Source organism: Neopelma chrysocephalum, unplaced genomic scaffold (genome assembly GCF_003984885.1).
Source record: "Neopelma chrysocephalum unplaced genomic scaffold, ASM398488v2 Primary Assembly neopelma1_100, whole genome shotgun sequence".
Lineage (NCBI taxonomy): Eukaryota > Metazoa > Chordata > Aves > Passeriformes > Pipridae > Neopelma > Neopelma chrysocephalum.
This window is the reverse complement of record NW_020897763.1, coordinates 2,304,269-2,319,684: the sequence shown is the minus strand read 5'-3', so window position 1 is coordinate 2,319,684 and position 15,416 is coordinate 2,304,269. Positions and strand designations below refer to the sequence as shown.

General features: G+C 51.2%; 1 protein-coding gene across 1 annotated transcript; it reads right to left on the bottom strand.

Moving 5' to 3' along the window:
- Positions 1–1,661: 1,661 nt before the first annotated feature.
- Positions 1,662–14,829, bottom strand: SLC26A9 (solute carrier family 26 member 9). The gene is made up of 20 exons (XM_027695346.1): positions 14,690–14,829; positions 13,582–13,721; positions 13,283–13,393; positions 12,827–13,002; positions 11,966–12,130; positions 11,270–11,422; positions 10,831–10,913; positions 10,416–10,563; positions 9,618–9,731; positions 9,095–9,172; positions 8,471–8,566; positions 6,576–6,682; positions 5,975–6,044; positions 5,790–5,882; positions 5,251–5,367; positions 4,391–4,708; positions 4,123–4,177; positions 3,598–3,743; positions 2,752–2,829; positions 1,662–2,130 (listed from the first exon to the last, which is right to left on the bottom strand). Exons 1-20 carry the CDS (start codon positions 14,812–14,814, stop codon positions 2,083–2,085), a joined length of 2,421 nt encoding a protein of 806 aa, XP_027551147.1. The 5' UTR covers positions 14,815–14,829; the 3' UTR covers positions 1,662–2,082.
- Between the last annotated feature and the right edge of the window lie 587 nt (positions 14,830–15,416).

Sequence of the window (15,416 nt, the reverse complement as noted above, 5' to 3'; positions counted from 1 at the left end):
GCAGGGTCCTGATGTTGTTTCCTTTAATGGCTGTCTAGCTAAGATGGTTCATGAAGCTCTATTTTCCTTAAAAATGAGGTATCTGGGAGCTGGAGGAAAATCCTACATTCCCTTCCCAGAAAGCCTTCAGCAGTCTGCTGGTGAATCAGCTCAATAATGTCTAGGTACTCAAAAACTGTACATTAAAGCTTGCTCATATTTCTATTATCTTAGAGTAATAAAATAAAAATAACAGTTTAAAATATAATTTACTTTCATTATTTTAAGGCCCCTCTTTATTTTTTTGCAGAAAACAGACTGCCCAGATTTGCTTCCATTACTGTTCAGGTTTGTTTGGTGACTCCTGCATTTTATCCCAGTGCTGGAAATATTTTGTAGGAAGATTTGAAATGCAAACCAAAAACTGGTTTAGTTGCAATTGAAGACATACAAGTATGTGTCTTTATCTTAATTTTTTATAACCTTATTTTCATAAAAGCCATCCTTGAGGTTGAAATGGGCTGAAGAAAGAAGGGTCCCTTTAACCCTTGGCTTGCACTTGGAATTTTCAGGTTTTTTATTGTCACCTTGTCATTACTGTCACATCATCAGCACTGGGTAAGAAGGGAAGGCATCAGAAAAGGAAACTAAAATAGCAGTTGTTAAAAGCATCACTCAGATATAAAAGAATGTCTGTCAGGTTTTTAGAAATGATGAAGATCTCCACGGTCTGTCTCTGGGTCAGTGAGGCAGGCGAGTTTGCCTGAGGTAGATAGTCCTGGCAGCATCAGTCTGAGGTGAATTTTAGTGAAATTTGTCAAATATAGTAGAGAATTAGTATGGAAATATCACATACTGAACTAGAGGTTTCTCTTGCTGCACAAGTGACAATTTGAGAGCTTGTCCCCGAAGCCCTGCACAGCCCAGGATGTCACTTGGGCTGTTCCCTGGTTACAGGCATAAAATCCACTCAAATTTCAGTTTCAGTGCTCTGGATCAATGGCATCATGAAAAATGTGCAGGAAGGGCTTCCTTCCCTGTCCCTGAATTTCCTATTTGTGATCAAAACGAGAAACCCCTTTCCCCAAAGCACTTATCCATGTTCTGGATTCAATCTCTTCGTTTCTCCAGTCAACAAGAAGATGGGAAGAGTCAGAACTCCCTTGGGATTAATGCTTTCATGCCATTCACAGTCCAAGAGCCTTCTCTGAAGTATTGTTTGGTCAGTAAAAAGACCCTTAAAAAACTTAAGGGGGGGTTTGAACTGGACCCTGGGCAGGTAGGGCAATATGCATGTAACAAGGGATTCTTATTTCTGATTAAAAGCACATCCTATTAGTAAATAAAACCCACATAATTCAGAAATTAGCCCTTCTGAGAGAGAGTCCCAAGGTCTTTGGGGTGTCAGAAGTACGGTGCTGGTTTGAGGCACTGGTTTTTGAGGCAGTGGTTTCTGGGACACTGGGTCACGGAGAGAGGGGAGCAGGGGGGTCATGGAAGAGGGGCCACAGGAGAGGCAGAGGTGGTGCTACACAGACAGGAGGGGAAACTGGGGGGGGCTGCACTTCCAGACCCCCCGAAGGTCAGTGCACATCCTAGAACGATGTTCCCCGGCAAAGCCGCGCTTTGCAAGAGCCGCTTTCGCTCGAGAATCAAAAGCCCCTGAAAAGGCTTTTAATATTTGCTTGTATTTCACTTCATCAGGAAGAGAGGGAGGAGGGGAAAAGAAAGGAGCAGGATGCCCAAATTACGAAATCCAACGTGGGCAGAAGGGTTCGATTGTGTGAGACAAAGGAGAGCACTTGGCACCGGCGACTGATCGTCCCCTGGGTTAAGGCACCTGCCTTCAAATGAACTCCCTTCTCCTCTAATCCATGAGATGGCATTTCCTGAGTTCCTGCTTCCCTGGGTTGCTGTTGCCTGCTCCAGAGTCCACTGCTCTGAACACTACAAACAGAGCAGGAAGGAGGGAGGAATCTGTCAGTCCAAGAGGTGTGATGGCCTCTTGCTTTGCAAACCTGTTGTATCCCCAGGTCTTCACCAAAGGATTGGAGGGAGGAGTCTGTTCTGGAGGGTTTGCCCACACGCTGATCCTCCCTGTGCTCACAGAGCTGTCTGGGTTTCTGAGTGGAACATGCTTCCAAACATCTCCTAAAGGGCACAGAAGACAGGCAGGGTTAGGGCTGGTGCCATGGCACAGACCCACCCACACAGCTCAGCATCATTCAGTCCCACAGGGAAACACCACCAGAAACCCCAGCCCTTCCCATCCCTTCTCCACGAGGGAAAGCTGGTGGTGGGAGTTGCTCTGCCTCCAGCTGTGCATGGATAGCATAGCAAAGGTCAACACTGGAACAGATCTCCCCTCAAGACCCAAATGTGGGTGCAAGTCAATTTGTCATTAATAAAGTCTGTGCTGAAAAACTTGACCAATGATCCTTTTTTTTTGGGGTGTGAGCTAAACCTGATTCTCCAAGTTGCCCCCAGTGTGTGGAGACCACAGGGGTGACTGTGAACCTGAGCTGTGTGGCCCAAAATGGATTAAAGGATTCCCTGTGGAGTAACCTACCTGCTGCTCATCCAGGTGCCTGCCAGAGCTCCTCAGGACAGGGACTTAAAATCATAGTTGCAATTAACTTTTCAAAGCACTGCAGTTACTTGCAGTTTGCCCAGCAATGGCTCAGGGGAGTTCCTGTCTAATCAATCCCAAACATGACTTCTGATTTCCACCTTACACCCGTGGCTGAAGTGAGCCCTGGCACTAGAACTCACCTCCTCCAGGTTCTTGAACTCTGCACTGCTTTCATCCACAGACTCGTCAGAGATGGAGAGCTCTGTCTGGTTTGGCCTCTGTGCAGGGAAGATTTGAATCCACAAATTACCAGGGTCAAAAGGAATAAAGATAATGACTAACCCAGGCTCAAAACATCACACATGCTCCAATGGAAATGCCCAGGAGAAGGGGCATGGAAGGAATCCTGCTCCATTTGTTTATCTCCTGTGACTAAGCTGGCATTTACATATCACTCTGCCCAGATATGAGATACCTTAACTTGTTCTTGTGAGATAACTGGCTCCCACTGCCCTGATTCCAGCTAAATTACCACACAATAAACCAACCCCTGTTTGGGGAAAGAGCCTGTCTGACACTGTGCTGCCTTCCTGCCTCAGCCTTTTCTCCTCCCAACCCAGAGGGAGTTCACGGATGCTGGGATCGTTCCTGGATGGGTGAACCTGCTTTGCCTTCATTTCTGAGGGCCAAATTCTGCCTCTGTGTGCAGCTGCCTGCTCCACCCAGCACCAAACTGAGGCCACAGTGCTGGAACAGCTCTTCTGGCTTCTCCAGGACGGGACAACATTCATCCCTCAGCCAAGGGTTTGTTATAAGACATTTACACTTCTGAATTTCCAGGGAAATCCATTCAGTCAGTAGGTGCTTGGCCTGTACACGACAACTAGGAGATGAAATATTTTGTTGGATTTAGACATTTGCCACTTGAGATAAACAGGAGGCTTTATCAGTTGCAGTAGCAATTTGTGTTATTCTTCCTCTGTGCTGATGCAACCTGTAAACCTGATAAGAACAGTGAGCTGGGAAAGCCTGTGGAGCAAATTTACCTCTTCCAAGATGGGTGGGTGGAGAACTTCTTTGCTATTTGCCTGTGCAAACAAAACAGCATCGTGGATGGTCAGGAAGATGTGACTTCGGTCCAGGCCTCCTTCCTCAAAGACTCCACCTGTGCTGATGTCATTGTACACCTGGGCTGGAGAGAGGAAAAGGCACGTGAACAGGGAGGAAAGCAAAGGAGGAAAAGCCTTTGAGGGTGTATGTGGCTGAGACAAGGCTGGGGTGCACAGGGAAGAAGCAGGTTTGCTGCAGAAATGAGGGTAGGGATCTCTTTTGTTCCTCATTTTTGGAGATGTTCCAGCCATGTCACTTCCCAAATGAAAGGACTGATTTCATACATAGAGAACAGTGTTTCTCTTCCCTTTCTTCTGTTCTCTCCTCTGTTCTGGTTTGGTCCAACAAAAGGCTGATGTCTCACATGGTTTGCATAAAGAACACAAAAAAGTTCTCCTGTCTGTCAGGAGCACAGAAATGGGGGAAAATCATGTGGAAATGTGTTCTTTGTGGATTCTTACCCTGCACATTTGCCAAGAACACTTTAATCCCAATCTTCTGGTAACTGGAACACAACTGGAAGGGATGAGAGGGGAGAGAGAGGATTAATAAGATTGCTGCTCCAGCTTTTGTTAACACATAAAGTCTTATATCAGGGCTTTACATGTTCTGGGGATGCTGAAGGAGAAAAGCACACAAACCTATTGAGGCAGGTAAACACCTCTAATCAGAGATGCCCGAGGAATTAAAGGTACTGCAGCTTGCCTTTGTTTGTAGTGCAGAACTAACCTTGCTCAGGGCTTTTGTGCCCATGAGGTCGACAAAACACACCCCGCTCATGTCCAGGATGATGGTGTGGAAGCTGATGTAGGGTGGTGCTGTCAGCACAGGGTCAACATCTGCCCTGGGCATGACACTGAAGGTGCTTCCCTGCAGGGTGGTGGTGCTGCCCAGGTCCCTGGAGCTCTGCCCCTGCCCGGCACCGTTGGCAGGGGGACGGAAGGTGACGTAGGAGATGCTGGCGCCGTTGGCAGTCGTCTGGTTGTTGTTGGTGTCTGTCGGAGAGGTGCTTTCAAAGTCCTTCTGGAGCTCTTGCAAAGACAAGGTCTGCAGCGAAGCAGAAATGCAGAGTCAGGGCAGGGCACAGCTGCCAGCACAGGCTGAGAGGTGACAGGTGAATGTGCCTGTATCCACTGGCATGAGGTGTTTTAATCTGGGATGACTCCAACCTGGTCCTAGACTGAGTGTCCCTTGGGGCTGGAGTTCGTTAGATTAATTTGGCATGATTCATCTCCACGAGCTTCAAAACTGCTCAGCACTGCAAGCCAAGTGGGGCTGGGGTGACTGGAAAATGGGCTCCAAAAGGGCACTTTGGAACTGAAATGCTGACACAGGTGCATCATCAGAGAAGGATGACAAGCCTGGTTTCTACCAGATTGTTCACCATGTTTCCATTGTAGCTATCTCTGTGGCTTTCTTGCTCCCAGGCATTCCCAGTCCTCCTGCATCCTAAGGTTTTGGCTGCTGGGAGGAGTGGAGATGTGGGCGGGGAGGAAAGGAGGTGAGAGGTGGTGAATGTGGCCAGGAAGAGAATGCAGAAAATCCTATGTCAAGGGGAGCTGTTTGGTGGGGAACCTGACCTGAGTTACCTTGTTCTGCTTCAATAAGAATTTCGGGAGCTTCGTTGGTGGCTGTGCTGTCCCCTTCTCCTGCCTTTTCAGGTACTTCTTCCTGGCCAAGTACACTTTCCCAGGATCCACCCCAGTCTGTTGGAAAGAAAGAGTTTTCTTTGAAAAAGCCTGTTCAGACCCATAGTCAGGGTCTTTCCTGGTATTTCCCAGTCTGTGGCACCAGCTGTACACCAGGGTGAGATGATCCTGATGGCAACCAAACATCTTCAGCAGCTCAGGGTACCTGCACATGCAGGGAGGAGAGACTTGCAGTAGCAGGATGCCCCTGTTATGGTAGAGCTTGGAGGAGGATACCTTCCAGGATTCAGGAATAACCTCTCAAATGAGCTCTACAAACAGTCCTGAAGCTCAGGGAGAAGAGGATGGAGGAGTAAAGGATGGATGTGACCATCTGTCACGATCATCCACGGCTTAATTATCTCCATGCAGCAATCCAGGAAAGAGCAAGGGCCATTTGGGATTGGCTGCAGGCAGAAATTTGTCAGGGCATCACTCACCTTGGCTATGACCTTCTCACGGAATATCTCTGAGTTGGCAAAATACAGAGGTGAGCAATAGGTCACAATTTTAATCCCGTTAACGTCGTGTACCTGCAACAGAGACAAGAGCTCAGACCAGGCCTGGGTACTAGGGGCAAACAAGGAACAGCACTTTCCCTAGGGATACTTTATCTTCACCTTACCTTGTTGTAGGATTTGGGATTCTTGTAGATGTCAGTGGAAGTCACTTGGCCCAGGGCAGAGCCATTCCGGCTGCAGGAAAGAAGGATCAGCATTAGAGTGAACGGTGCAGGGGAAGAAAACTGCTTTGATTCACATTCCACACTAGGATTTGAAAATTTGCTTTATGAGAATACTTTCATTTCATCCCTGCAGAGTCCACAGGGGGGGAAAAAAAAAAAAGACTCAGCAGTTTGAGATCCCAGACTGGGAAATGTTAATAAAGGGGCTTTGATGGATTAAAAAGGGTGTGAAAACTTCCCGCCGGCCTCTGCACACGCACAGGGCTCGCTCCTTTGATGGGCAGGACTTTCTGCTGGGAGCTGTGCAGGGTGATTTTCATGCTGCAGCAAATACCCCGAGACTTCCCCTCGCCTTGGGATGTGCACGGGAGCGGGAATGCAGGCAGTAAATTAGCGCCTGCCATTCCTGTTTGCGCATTCCGGGGAGGACACCTGCACTCCCCCGGGCTCCTGCCGCGCGTTCCTTCGAGACACGGGCCAGAGGTCGGTTATAAAACCCTGTGTTCTGCCCCTGGGAGGTTTTGCTGTCTCTGGTACTCACAACTGGGTATGGAAGACCACGACCAGCACGGAAAATCCCACGCCCACCGCGACTCCGTAGGGAAGGCTCAGGAAGAAAGCGGAGAGGAAGCTCACCAGCCACACCAACTGCAGGGAGAGAAGAGCACGACAGATCATTTCACTCTGCCAGGGATGGATGGAAAACCGCCCTGTGCTGATATCCCAGACTCCCAAAACCACGTGGGATCAATAGACCAAGACTTGAATCCACCAGAACCTGAATTCTCCGTTTTTTTCCTGGGAAGTTTGCCAGGAGCCCCAGTTTCTCAGGCGTAAAAGCAGCCAGTACGTTTTTTCACTGCTGCACGAACACACCGCTCGTTCCATCCGAAAAAGTATCAGCCTGGCTAGCCCAGGAAAGGCTCCTGCAGAACACACCATCTGCTCTCAGCCCCAAGAAGCTGCTGCTGGCAGTCAGAGCATTTCAGAAGGAATCAGCATCTCCCTGAAAACCTCCTGAGCACCTGCTATAAATGGCCCAGCCACAGAGCAGGTTTGATGGCAAAGTATGACAGAGCACCCCAAAACCTGCTTCACCTCCAGCTCAGAGCTCTGACATCTGTCATTTTTATACATTAGAGCTTGAGCAGCTCCTTCCACTTGAAATTAGTCCTGCCTCAGCTCATAAACTTGCCCTCTGAGAATCATTATCAGGTTATTTTAATCCCATCCTCAAGACTAATGAAACCTGACTTTGACCTTGGACAAGTCAGAGTAACTGATGACTTCAGCCTCCCCATTTATATGGATTGTGTATGTAAATGGCAGGGAAGGGTTTCCCACCATCCAGGCTTCGTGCTGGGCTCTATCTGTGGAGTTAGCTGTCCTGAAACACAACCAGCCTTAAGGTGATGAACACCAGTGGCCTGACAACACCCAGAATCAGTGTTCCCCATTTTGGGACAGGACACTGAATCTAGTTCAAATTCCAAGGAGATTAAGGTCAGGGGAATCCCATTCACTCCATTGGCATCTGCCTGGTCTCTGCTCTCCCTGCACCAATCTCCAGGCAGCACCAAGCACCTCCACTCAGTCCACCATCCCCTCAGGGGTCTGCCCAGGGATCTCTAAGCCCATGGGGTCGGTCTGTGCTCCCCTGTGTGAGCTCTGGTAAAGGGCAGTAACTTCACTGCCCTCACATGAACTGCCAGAGCCGACAGACCTTCCATCCCACCCACCAGCATCAGCAGAACCCACTCAGGGATGCGCTCAAATTGCCAACCCATCCCTCCTCCAGCACTTGTTTGAACAATATTTTGGGAAAGCTCTTAAAAGACTCAGGTCAGCCCCTCTGGACTCCTGATTCCTCCGATAAGGTGGTTTGTCGGGACCTGACAGGATATTGGCTCAGTGTCCACACACAGCACTCAGCCGTGGGAGTCCTGTTCAAACACTGTCTTTTTATGTCAGACATTTCCAAATTCCGTTCTCACTCCCCCGCACCCCCTGCCTGGGTTTATACATCAACCAGTGCCTGGAGTCCTTATCACTGTGAAGGGCTCTCCTCACCCTGGAGGGCTATTGTGTGAGTTTTTAAGTCATGACTCCCAGATATTGAGCAGGGCCGGTTTGGCTAGTTCTGGGCAAACAGGCTCCCGCAGTTGATTGGCATTTAAACACAGCAGGTAATAGTTCAGGCCTCTCTGATATGTGCTCTGAGCACCAGGGTGCTCAGCTGGCCAGGACAGGCTCCAGGACCTCGTTGGTGAGGGGTTGGAAGTACCATCACACCGAGAGAGCAAAACCCACCTCCTGCAAGGGATTCACAACCCTAAATGCCCCCCAAAACTTGCTGGTCCTGCCCAGGCCCCACACAGCCCTGGGCTGGGCTGCCAGGTGAGGCAGGTGATGCCTTCCACCACCCCAGGCACTCACACAGTCCAGCTTGCTCTTCTTCCACAGGTAGAAGGGATCAGCCAGCTGCTTGAGGGAGTTTTTCAGGTTCACTGCAATGAGGGCTCCCAGGACAGACTGTGGAGGAGAGGAGATGGTGTCAGCCAGGATGTGGATGTGCCATGTTTGGCAGCAGATGCTTTCTGCAGCATCTGCCTTCCTTGGTCCAGATCCCACAGGGAAACGGGAAAGGGTGATGCTCACAAAGATCTTGCCTGAATCTAAGCAGAGTATTTTAGACTATTCTCTGGCTGTAATTTAGACTATTGTTTAGACTTATATCTGCCCAGAGAAGCTGCTCCATCCCTGGAAGTGCCCAAGGCCAGGTTGGACAGGGTTTGGAGCAACCTGGGCTGGTGGAAGGTGTCCCTGCCCATGGCAGGGGGTGGAGCGGGATGAGCTTTAAGGTCCCTTCCAACCCCATCCATTCTATGATTCTGTGATTCTTGCTTCCAGAGGCTCAGTGCAGGCAGGTCCCCAGGCCAGGAACAAACCCCCTCCCATGCAGCAGTTTTTGCATGAGGGTTTTTTTGGAGCCAGACTTCTCTTGGGTGTGTGGAGCCCGTGTCGCAACGGCCGCGCTGCTTGCACAGATGTTTGTGTTACCTTTGGAAGAGGTTCCAGGTAGATTCCCAGAGACAACATGGTCACCATAACCACCAAGGCCACAAAGAAACTTGCCATCTGCAGAGAGGAGAGAAATCACTTCAGCAAACAGCAGGGTCTTCCCAAACTCCCCAGGGGTCTTTCTCCTCCTGCTGCTGCAGCCAAAGGCACAACTGGTCACTGCAGTACTTTATGTGAGCAGATGATTGCCTCTGAAAACAGGCAGGATTTTGCAGATCTCACGGATAACCACAAACTTCCCTCACTGGTAGCTCTGAGAGCCAGACTGGGAATGCAGATTGACAGCTCTACATCTGTGACCAATCCAAAGAACCACCCAGGGAACAAAATGGGGTTGGAGAGGGAGGAAATTCTCCTTTAGCGACAACAACGTGGAGAACTCGAATGTGAAGCTTCTCCAGACCTGCAGAGCCACGTCAGGCTGGCACAGCACGTGGCAGCTCAAGGGTTTGTGCTCAAGGAGGGTCATGTAGGGAAGAGAGGAGGAGGAGGAGGTACTAACTTGGGATTTTGCTCCTGCCCCATCCACGGCGAGGGTGACAGAGAGAGCACAGCAGATCACGTGGATTTTGAAGAAGGATCCAAAGAAATTGCTGCAGCCCAGGGCCAGCATTTCCTGCGGAGATGTGGAATATGGTCATCACAAAGAACAGCTGCCTGTCCTGCCAATATGTGTGAGCAGCCAGGAGAGCAGGTGCCTGAGTCTGGGGTCTGTGTGGCCAGGGAAGGGCCCTGGGTTCCCTGCAGTGTATCCCAGACCCTTTCCTTTCAGTAAGAGCTGGGATGGGTTCCGGTATAGCCGGGAAACCTGGAAGCACAATTCCACATAAACACGTTGTCATCTGTTGACACACTAAGGGCAGGGCTCCATGTGGTATGTGTGGCTGTTATTGAAAGCTGCCACTGTGCCAGTGATGACAAAAGAGGATTATTTAATGTCCTGCCTCCCACAGTATCTGGGTGACACACCAGGAATCCAGGTCTTTCTCTGCTTGCTGAGAAATACATGTGCCAAAAAGGCCGTCTGTAGGGTCTGGAGGGAGAGCAAGGCAGCAGAGCTCAGCCTGAGGCTCCCTTCCCTCGTCCAGGCTCTCTGCAGCCCATTGGAGATGTGTCTGCCGTGTCCTTTTGCCCCCCACATGGCACTGTGCCACCTGAGCCTGCCAGCGAGGGGGAGCAGCTCGTCTGGTTGGAGCCGAGCACGTCCGAGCTCTTCTCCCGTTCACGCCGGGAGGTTTTCCCTTCACGCCTGAGAGCCAGAGCAGCAGTCCCTGCCTGCACCTCCCAACCCAAGCGTTACCTGGTTGGGATCCACGTCGTAGCCGTGCTTGGCTGCCAGAGTCCTGCCCATGGCCAGGTTGATCACGTAGCCCACGATGGCCAGCGAGAAGGCCGTGCCCACCATGTCCTTCCACTTGCTCACCAGGGGCAGGGTGGGCTCTGGGAACCTGCGCTCGGAGCAGAGTTGTGACGTGAGTGTCTGTGGGCCAGCGGGGTGGGTGAGGAGCTGGTGTGCTCAGGAGTGACATAACCCATGTCTGCGCTGTGCACGGCTCAGGTGGGTGGTGGGGGTTGTGTAACAGTGCTGCCCTGACAGTCCTGGAAGGGGACTGTCGCACAGCAGGGAAGAGTGAGGTGTTTTCCAGGTTGCAGGAGGAGGAGGAGGAGGAAGGAAAACTGTCTGGAAGGTGAGTCAGAGCTGCACAGGCACTTACCCCATGCTGATCTTCCCCACGATTGACATGCCGTACTTCTCAGGCATGTTAAAGCTGCCAGAGATTGCAGTTGCAACTATTACCTGAAAGGCAATAAAGAGAATAAAGAGCAGTGAGTGAGCAGGAAGAGCTGAGCTGGCTCAGAGCACTAATCCTGCTGTGCTCCTGGGGCTGGCAGAATAAAATCAGCACCAAATTTGGGCGAGGAGAGGAGAGAACAGTCCCAGCAGGAGTTGTGTTCCCCATCCCCAGGATGCAGGTGCAGCCTAACAGGGATGAGCTGGGAGTCAGAGGTGTCCTGCATGAGGATGGCCCAATTTCTGACCCCAAGCCACGTCACATTCACTGTGTAGACACTCTACATGATGGGTCTGCTGTGACCAGCCTTGACCCAGGGCTGGGAGGGGAGGGACAGAGGGACAGCCTGGGTGTCACTTACAATGATGATCTCCATGGGGATGGGCATCCGGATCTTCTTCATGTACTTGAGGTTGAGCTCCTTGACAATGATCAGGAGCACAGCACTGACCAAGGCATAGACCAGGGAGGCCAGGTTGGTTTTGGGCAGACCTTTACAAATGTCAATGAATGTCTGAAGGGGAGAGAAGAGGAGAAGGTGTCACGGGGAACCAGAGACTCTGGGCAACACGGGCAGCACAGCGGAGAGCACTTGTCACCATAATCACTGCAAACACCCTGAGATGGGAGGGGAGATGAGATGGGATGACATGGGATGAGAGAAGTGCTGGAAACTTCTCTGAGGGATCAGCCACCAGCCCTGGGCCTGTGCTGGTGGTTAAATGAAGTTCTGCCTGCATCAGTGGAGCATGCATCCATGGAAGACACAGGAAATCCAGGGAATGGGCAAACCTGCTCATAGGGGAGGTTTCTTTTGCTAACAATTGTAAATGCAAAGCAACACAGTTCATATTCTCCCCAAATCCCAGTCCCATTTAATGATTTCTTATTGGAAACTCTCAGCCAGGGGCTCAGCAGGGTGTGTGGGGCAGGGCTGGTGGAGGTATTCCCCTTCCCTCCGCCCTTCCCTTCTCTCCAAGCCCCCCTTTTCCCTCAGGGGGGGTCTCAGTGATGCCTGAGGGGTGGTGGAAGGTGTCTGCCCAGAGCACCCACTTACGTAGACGATAGCTAAGGGCCCGGTGTAAGACGGGACTGTCAAGCCGAAGACGTACTTGAGCACGGAGATGAGGATCTGCAGCCCCGCCGCCGTCATGAAGCCCCTGATGAAGGACTCGGAGAGGTAGATGGCAACAAAGCCAAACTGCACAAATCCCAGGCACAGCTAGAGGGTGGGATGGACAAGGTGCCATCAGAACCGTGACAGCCCCAAGTGTCCCTTTGGCACCAGTGTGGACAGAGGAGGAGGAGGACGGAGCATCTCCCACGGGTGTTTCCTTGCAGGTTATTGGATGGACAGATCCTCCCCCCTGGAGGGGGACAGATCCCCCCCGGCTCAGCTGCCCCACAGGGCTTTGGGGGGGATGATCCCCCCTGGGGTGGCACAGGGACAGCAGCTCCAGGCAGTGACCCCTTGGCAGGCGGAGCTCCTGCATCCAGGACAGGGCTGGGCCACCTCTGGCTGCGGGGACAGCAGGGACTCTTAGGAACAGCCTCTTCCCAAAGCTTGGCACAATGTCCGGGGGATTTCGGAGGGACCCAGCTGGACTGAACGGCTGCAGAGGTGTCAGACAGGCTGTTCCCTCCCACACAGCCACAGGCTGGGCTGTCCTGGAGCAGGGATGGGGAGGGGAGAGCTGCAGGGTGCCACCACTGGCTGCCATCCTGCCCTCACCGTGTGGAGAATTTCACACTGAGACCAAAGCAGGGGTGGGATCCCCCCAAATCTCTATTTTGAGGCATCCCGCTGAGAAGTGGGGCCTCTTCCAGCATCTGCTGCCACCACCCCTGCTCCAGGGAGAGCTTGGCTGACTCCCCGCGGGTCAGAGGATGCAGCAGAGGTGGTGCAGCAAGTCCTTACCTGGATGATGGCTGTCAGGCAGGCTAAGGTGGCAGAGATCTGCAGCCTGGCCGCCTCCAGGGCCGTGGTGTTCACACTGGTCTCATTGGTGGTGTGGTTGAAGTACTGGAAATCCGACTCCGGAGCCAACTCATTGCAGATGTTGCCAACAATAATGCTGATGACAGCAAAGGTACCTGCAGCACGAGACAGTGAGGTCAGGAGCTCTCTCTAGGGAGCATCCTGTCCTGGAAGGCGCTGGGGCAGGTTGGGCTGTGCAGGCCGAGTCACCCAGCCCGTCACCAGCCCCACAGAGGGATGTGGACACGGTTCAGTGGGGTCAGATCCTGCTGTGCAGCCAGAATCAGGGATCCCACAAACCCCTGACAGAGCAAACATCCCCATTCTGGGACACGCTGAGTATTCCCAGCCAGTGTTTAACTGTTTTGTGCAGACAGTTGCTCTGCAGACTCTTACCTGGGACCATCTGATGGATTCCCCCAAGGAAGAAGTATGTTACCAAGGGGAAGAAGGAGGAGTAGAGCCCATTGACAGGAGGCAGATTGGCCAGGAGAGCGAAGGCCATCCCTGGAAAACACAAGGGAAATGGGCACTGCAAAGAAATATAGGAACAACCAGGTTGGAGGTAGAGTTTGGGTTTATACATGTCAGCAGGAGAGGCAGGTAACCCCCCCAAAATGGGCATCAGCATCGTCTGCAGACCTTGAACTGGCAAACTGGTCCTTTTGGAGACCCAGACAGTCATCACATCTCACCTTGTGGCACTTGAATCGTCCCTGCACTGAGCCCACCGAGGACATCAGGCAAAATATAGTCCTTAATTTTATACTTGGGAAGCCACACGAGTATCGGGAACAGGCGAAAGAGGGTGAGTTTGAATCTGGAAGCCGAACACCTAAAGGAGATATAAAAAATAAAAGTAGATAAGTAAAGAAGGGAGGAAGCAAGGGAGCTGGGAAGTGAGCAAGGAAGGATCTTCCCAGCACTGTCTCAACCTTTCTCCCTCACCAAATTCTGAGCCCAGAGTTTGGGGCACTTCCCTTCCCTACAAGGCCAAGATTCTCGTGGTTAATTAGCTGTACACACAGTGGAGGGTTATTATGGGGACCTCCCTCATATAGTGAGAGGTCCCCAATGCTGCCACAGCTGGAACCTGCAAAGAATGAAGGATTTAGGGGGATAGGTGAGCTGTGGGGAGGAAACACAGCTCAGAGATTCATGGGACAGTTGCACAGAGCCAAAGATGGACTTTTTCAAGTGCTTGGTCACAAAAAATCCTCCAAGCGTGTCTGAAAAAAGAAGATTGTTTCTGGATTGACACATGCAACATCTCACATTTCTTCTTGCTAATGTGCATGTTTACTCTCTCCTGTATTACTGCCTTCCTTTTTTCCAAGGAAGGAAGATAGATTTCCAGGAAATGCATCAGCAGGGTTATTCATCTTTATTTGCATGATTATAAACCTTTCTTTAAGTTGGTATTGGTTTTGATCAGGAAGCTGATAAGAGGAAAATACAGATGAAAATCTTAAAAAAATAATCCACACCCCAATACCCACATCACCAATTGTCCTCTTTTCACTACTCAAAAAAACCCCTCGGGAAACAGAACCCCAAATCCCAAATGCACTTAGTGCAAACTCTTCTGCTGATTTGCCTTCCAACCCAACAGTGAAAAGAGCCACCAGATTCACTTGCTTCAGTACAATTTGCATTTCTCCCATGCCCTTCCATCCATCAAAACCCTAAAGACCACGGAGAAGGCTTCCCGGGATAAAAATGGGACCTAGATCCCCAAATCTGAATTATACCCCAACTCCAGACTAAATCTATGTTTACCCCAGCTGTAGCATTCTCTGTTACCTGAAAAGGCTTCTCAGTTTTTCCCCAACGGGGTAAGTTCTGGCTTTCTTCTCGAACTCCTCGTCGAAGAGGCTGACGGAGTACGCGGGGCGTTCCACGACATAGCGAGGCCTGGCGTGGCTCATCTCTGGGTCATTGAAGTTTTTCCCAGAAAAAAAAAAAAAAAGGAGAAAAAAAGCAAAGCCAAGAATGTGAGTGGAGCTGGCCCCACCTGCAGTATAACAGACCGGACACCTCCAGCGTCTGGGAGCCCTCCCCGAACTTCTCCACCCTAAATAGTTTCCCCGTGGCGCAGAGGCAGGTCCTGGGAGTGGCTTCTCCCAGCTCCAGGGGCTGCTGCTCCTGCACAGGGAGCTTTACCAGCTCCTGGGAGGTGATGCTAATGAGTGATGCCATGCAAAGGGGACAGAGCCATCCTGGATTGCCTGGCACAAGGGGTTTTAGCAGCTCTTTGGAAGTTGATGTTAATGAGTGATGCCGTGCAAAAGGGATCCAGCCGGTCCTGGATTGCCTGGCAGGCGAGCAGGGATGTTAATCTTGGCTCTGCCAGCATCTGCCTTTTTGCCTGGGGCGAGTCACTTGACCTTTCTCATGCCTCAGTTTCACCATCAGGGGGGTTGGCAAGACTTTGCAAGGCTGGGCAGCCCTGGCATGGTTTGCAGTGGGCGATTCTGGCACCACAATCAAAGGCTGTTTCCATCCAAGGTGTTCCTGCCACACTGCCCAG

Coding starts and splice junctions, on each gene's coding strand:
- SLC26A9 (XM_027695346.1), bottom strand. CDS start 14,814: ATGAGCCACGCCAGGCCTCGCTATGTCGTGGAACGCCCCGCGTACTCC. Junction 13,394..13,581: donor GACGATTCAAGTGCCACAAG/GTGAGATGTGAT, acceptor TGTGTTTTCCAG/GGATGGCCTTCGCTCTCCTG. Junction 10,914..11,269: donor TCCCCATGGAGATCATCATT/GTAAGTGACACC, acceptor ATTGCCTTTCAG/GTAATAGTTGCAACTGCAAT.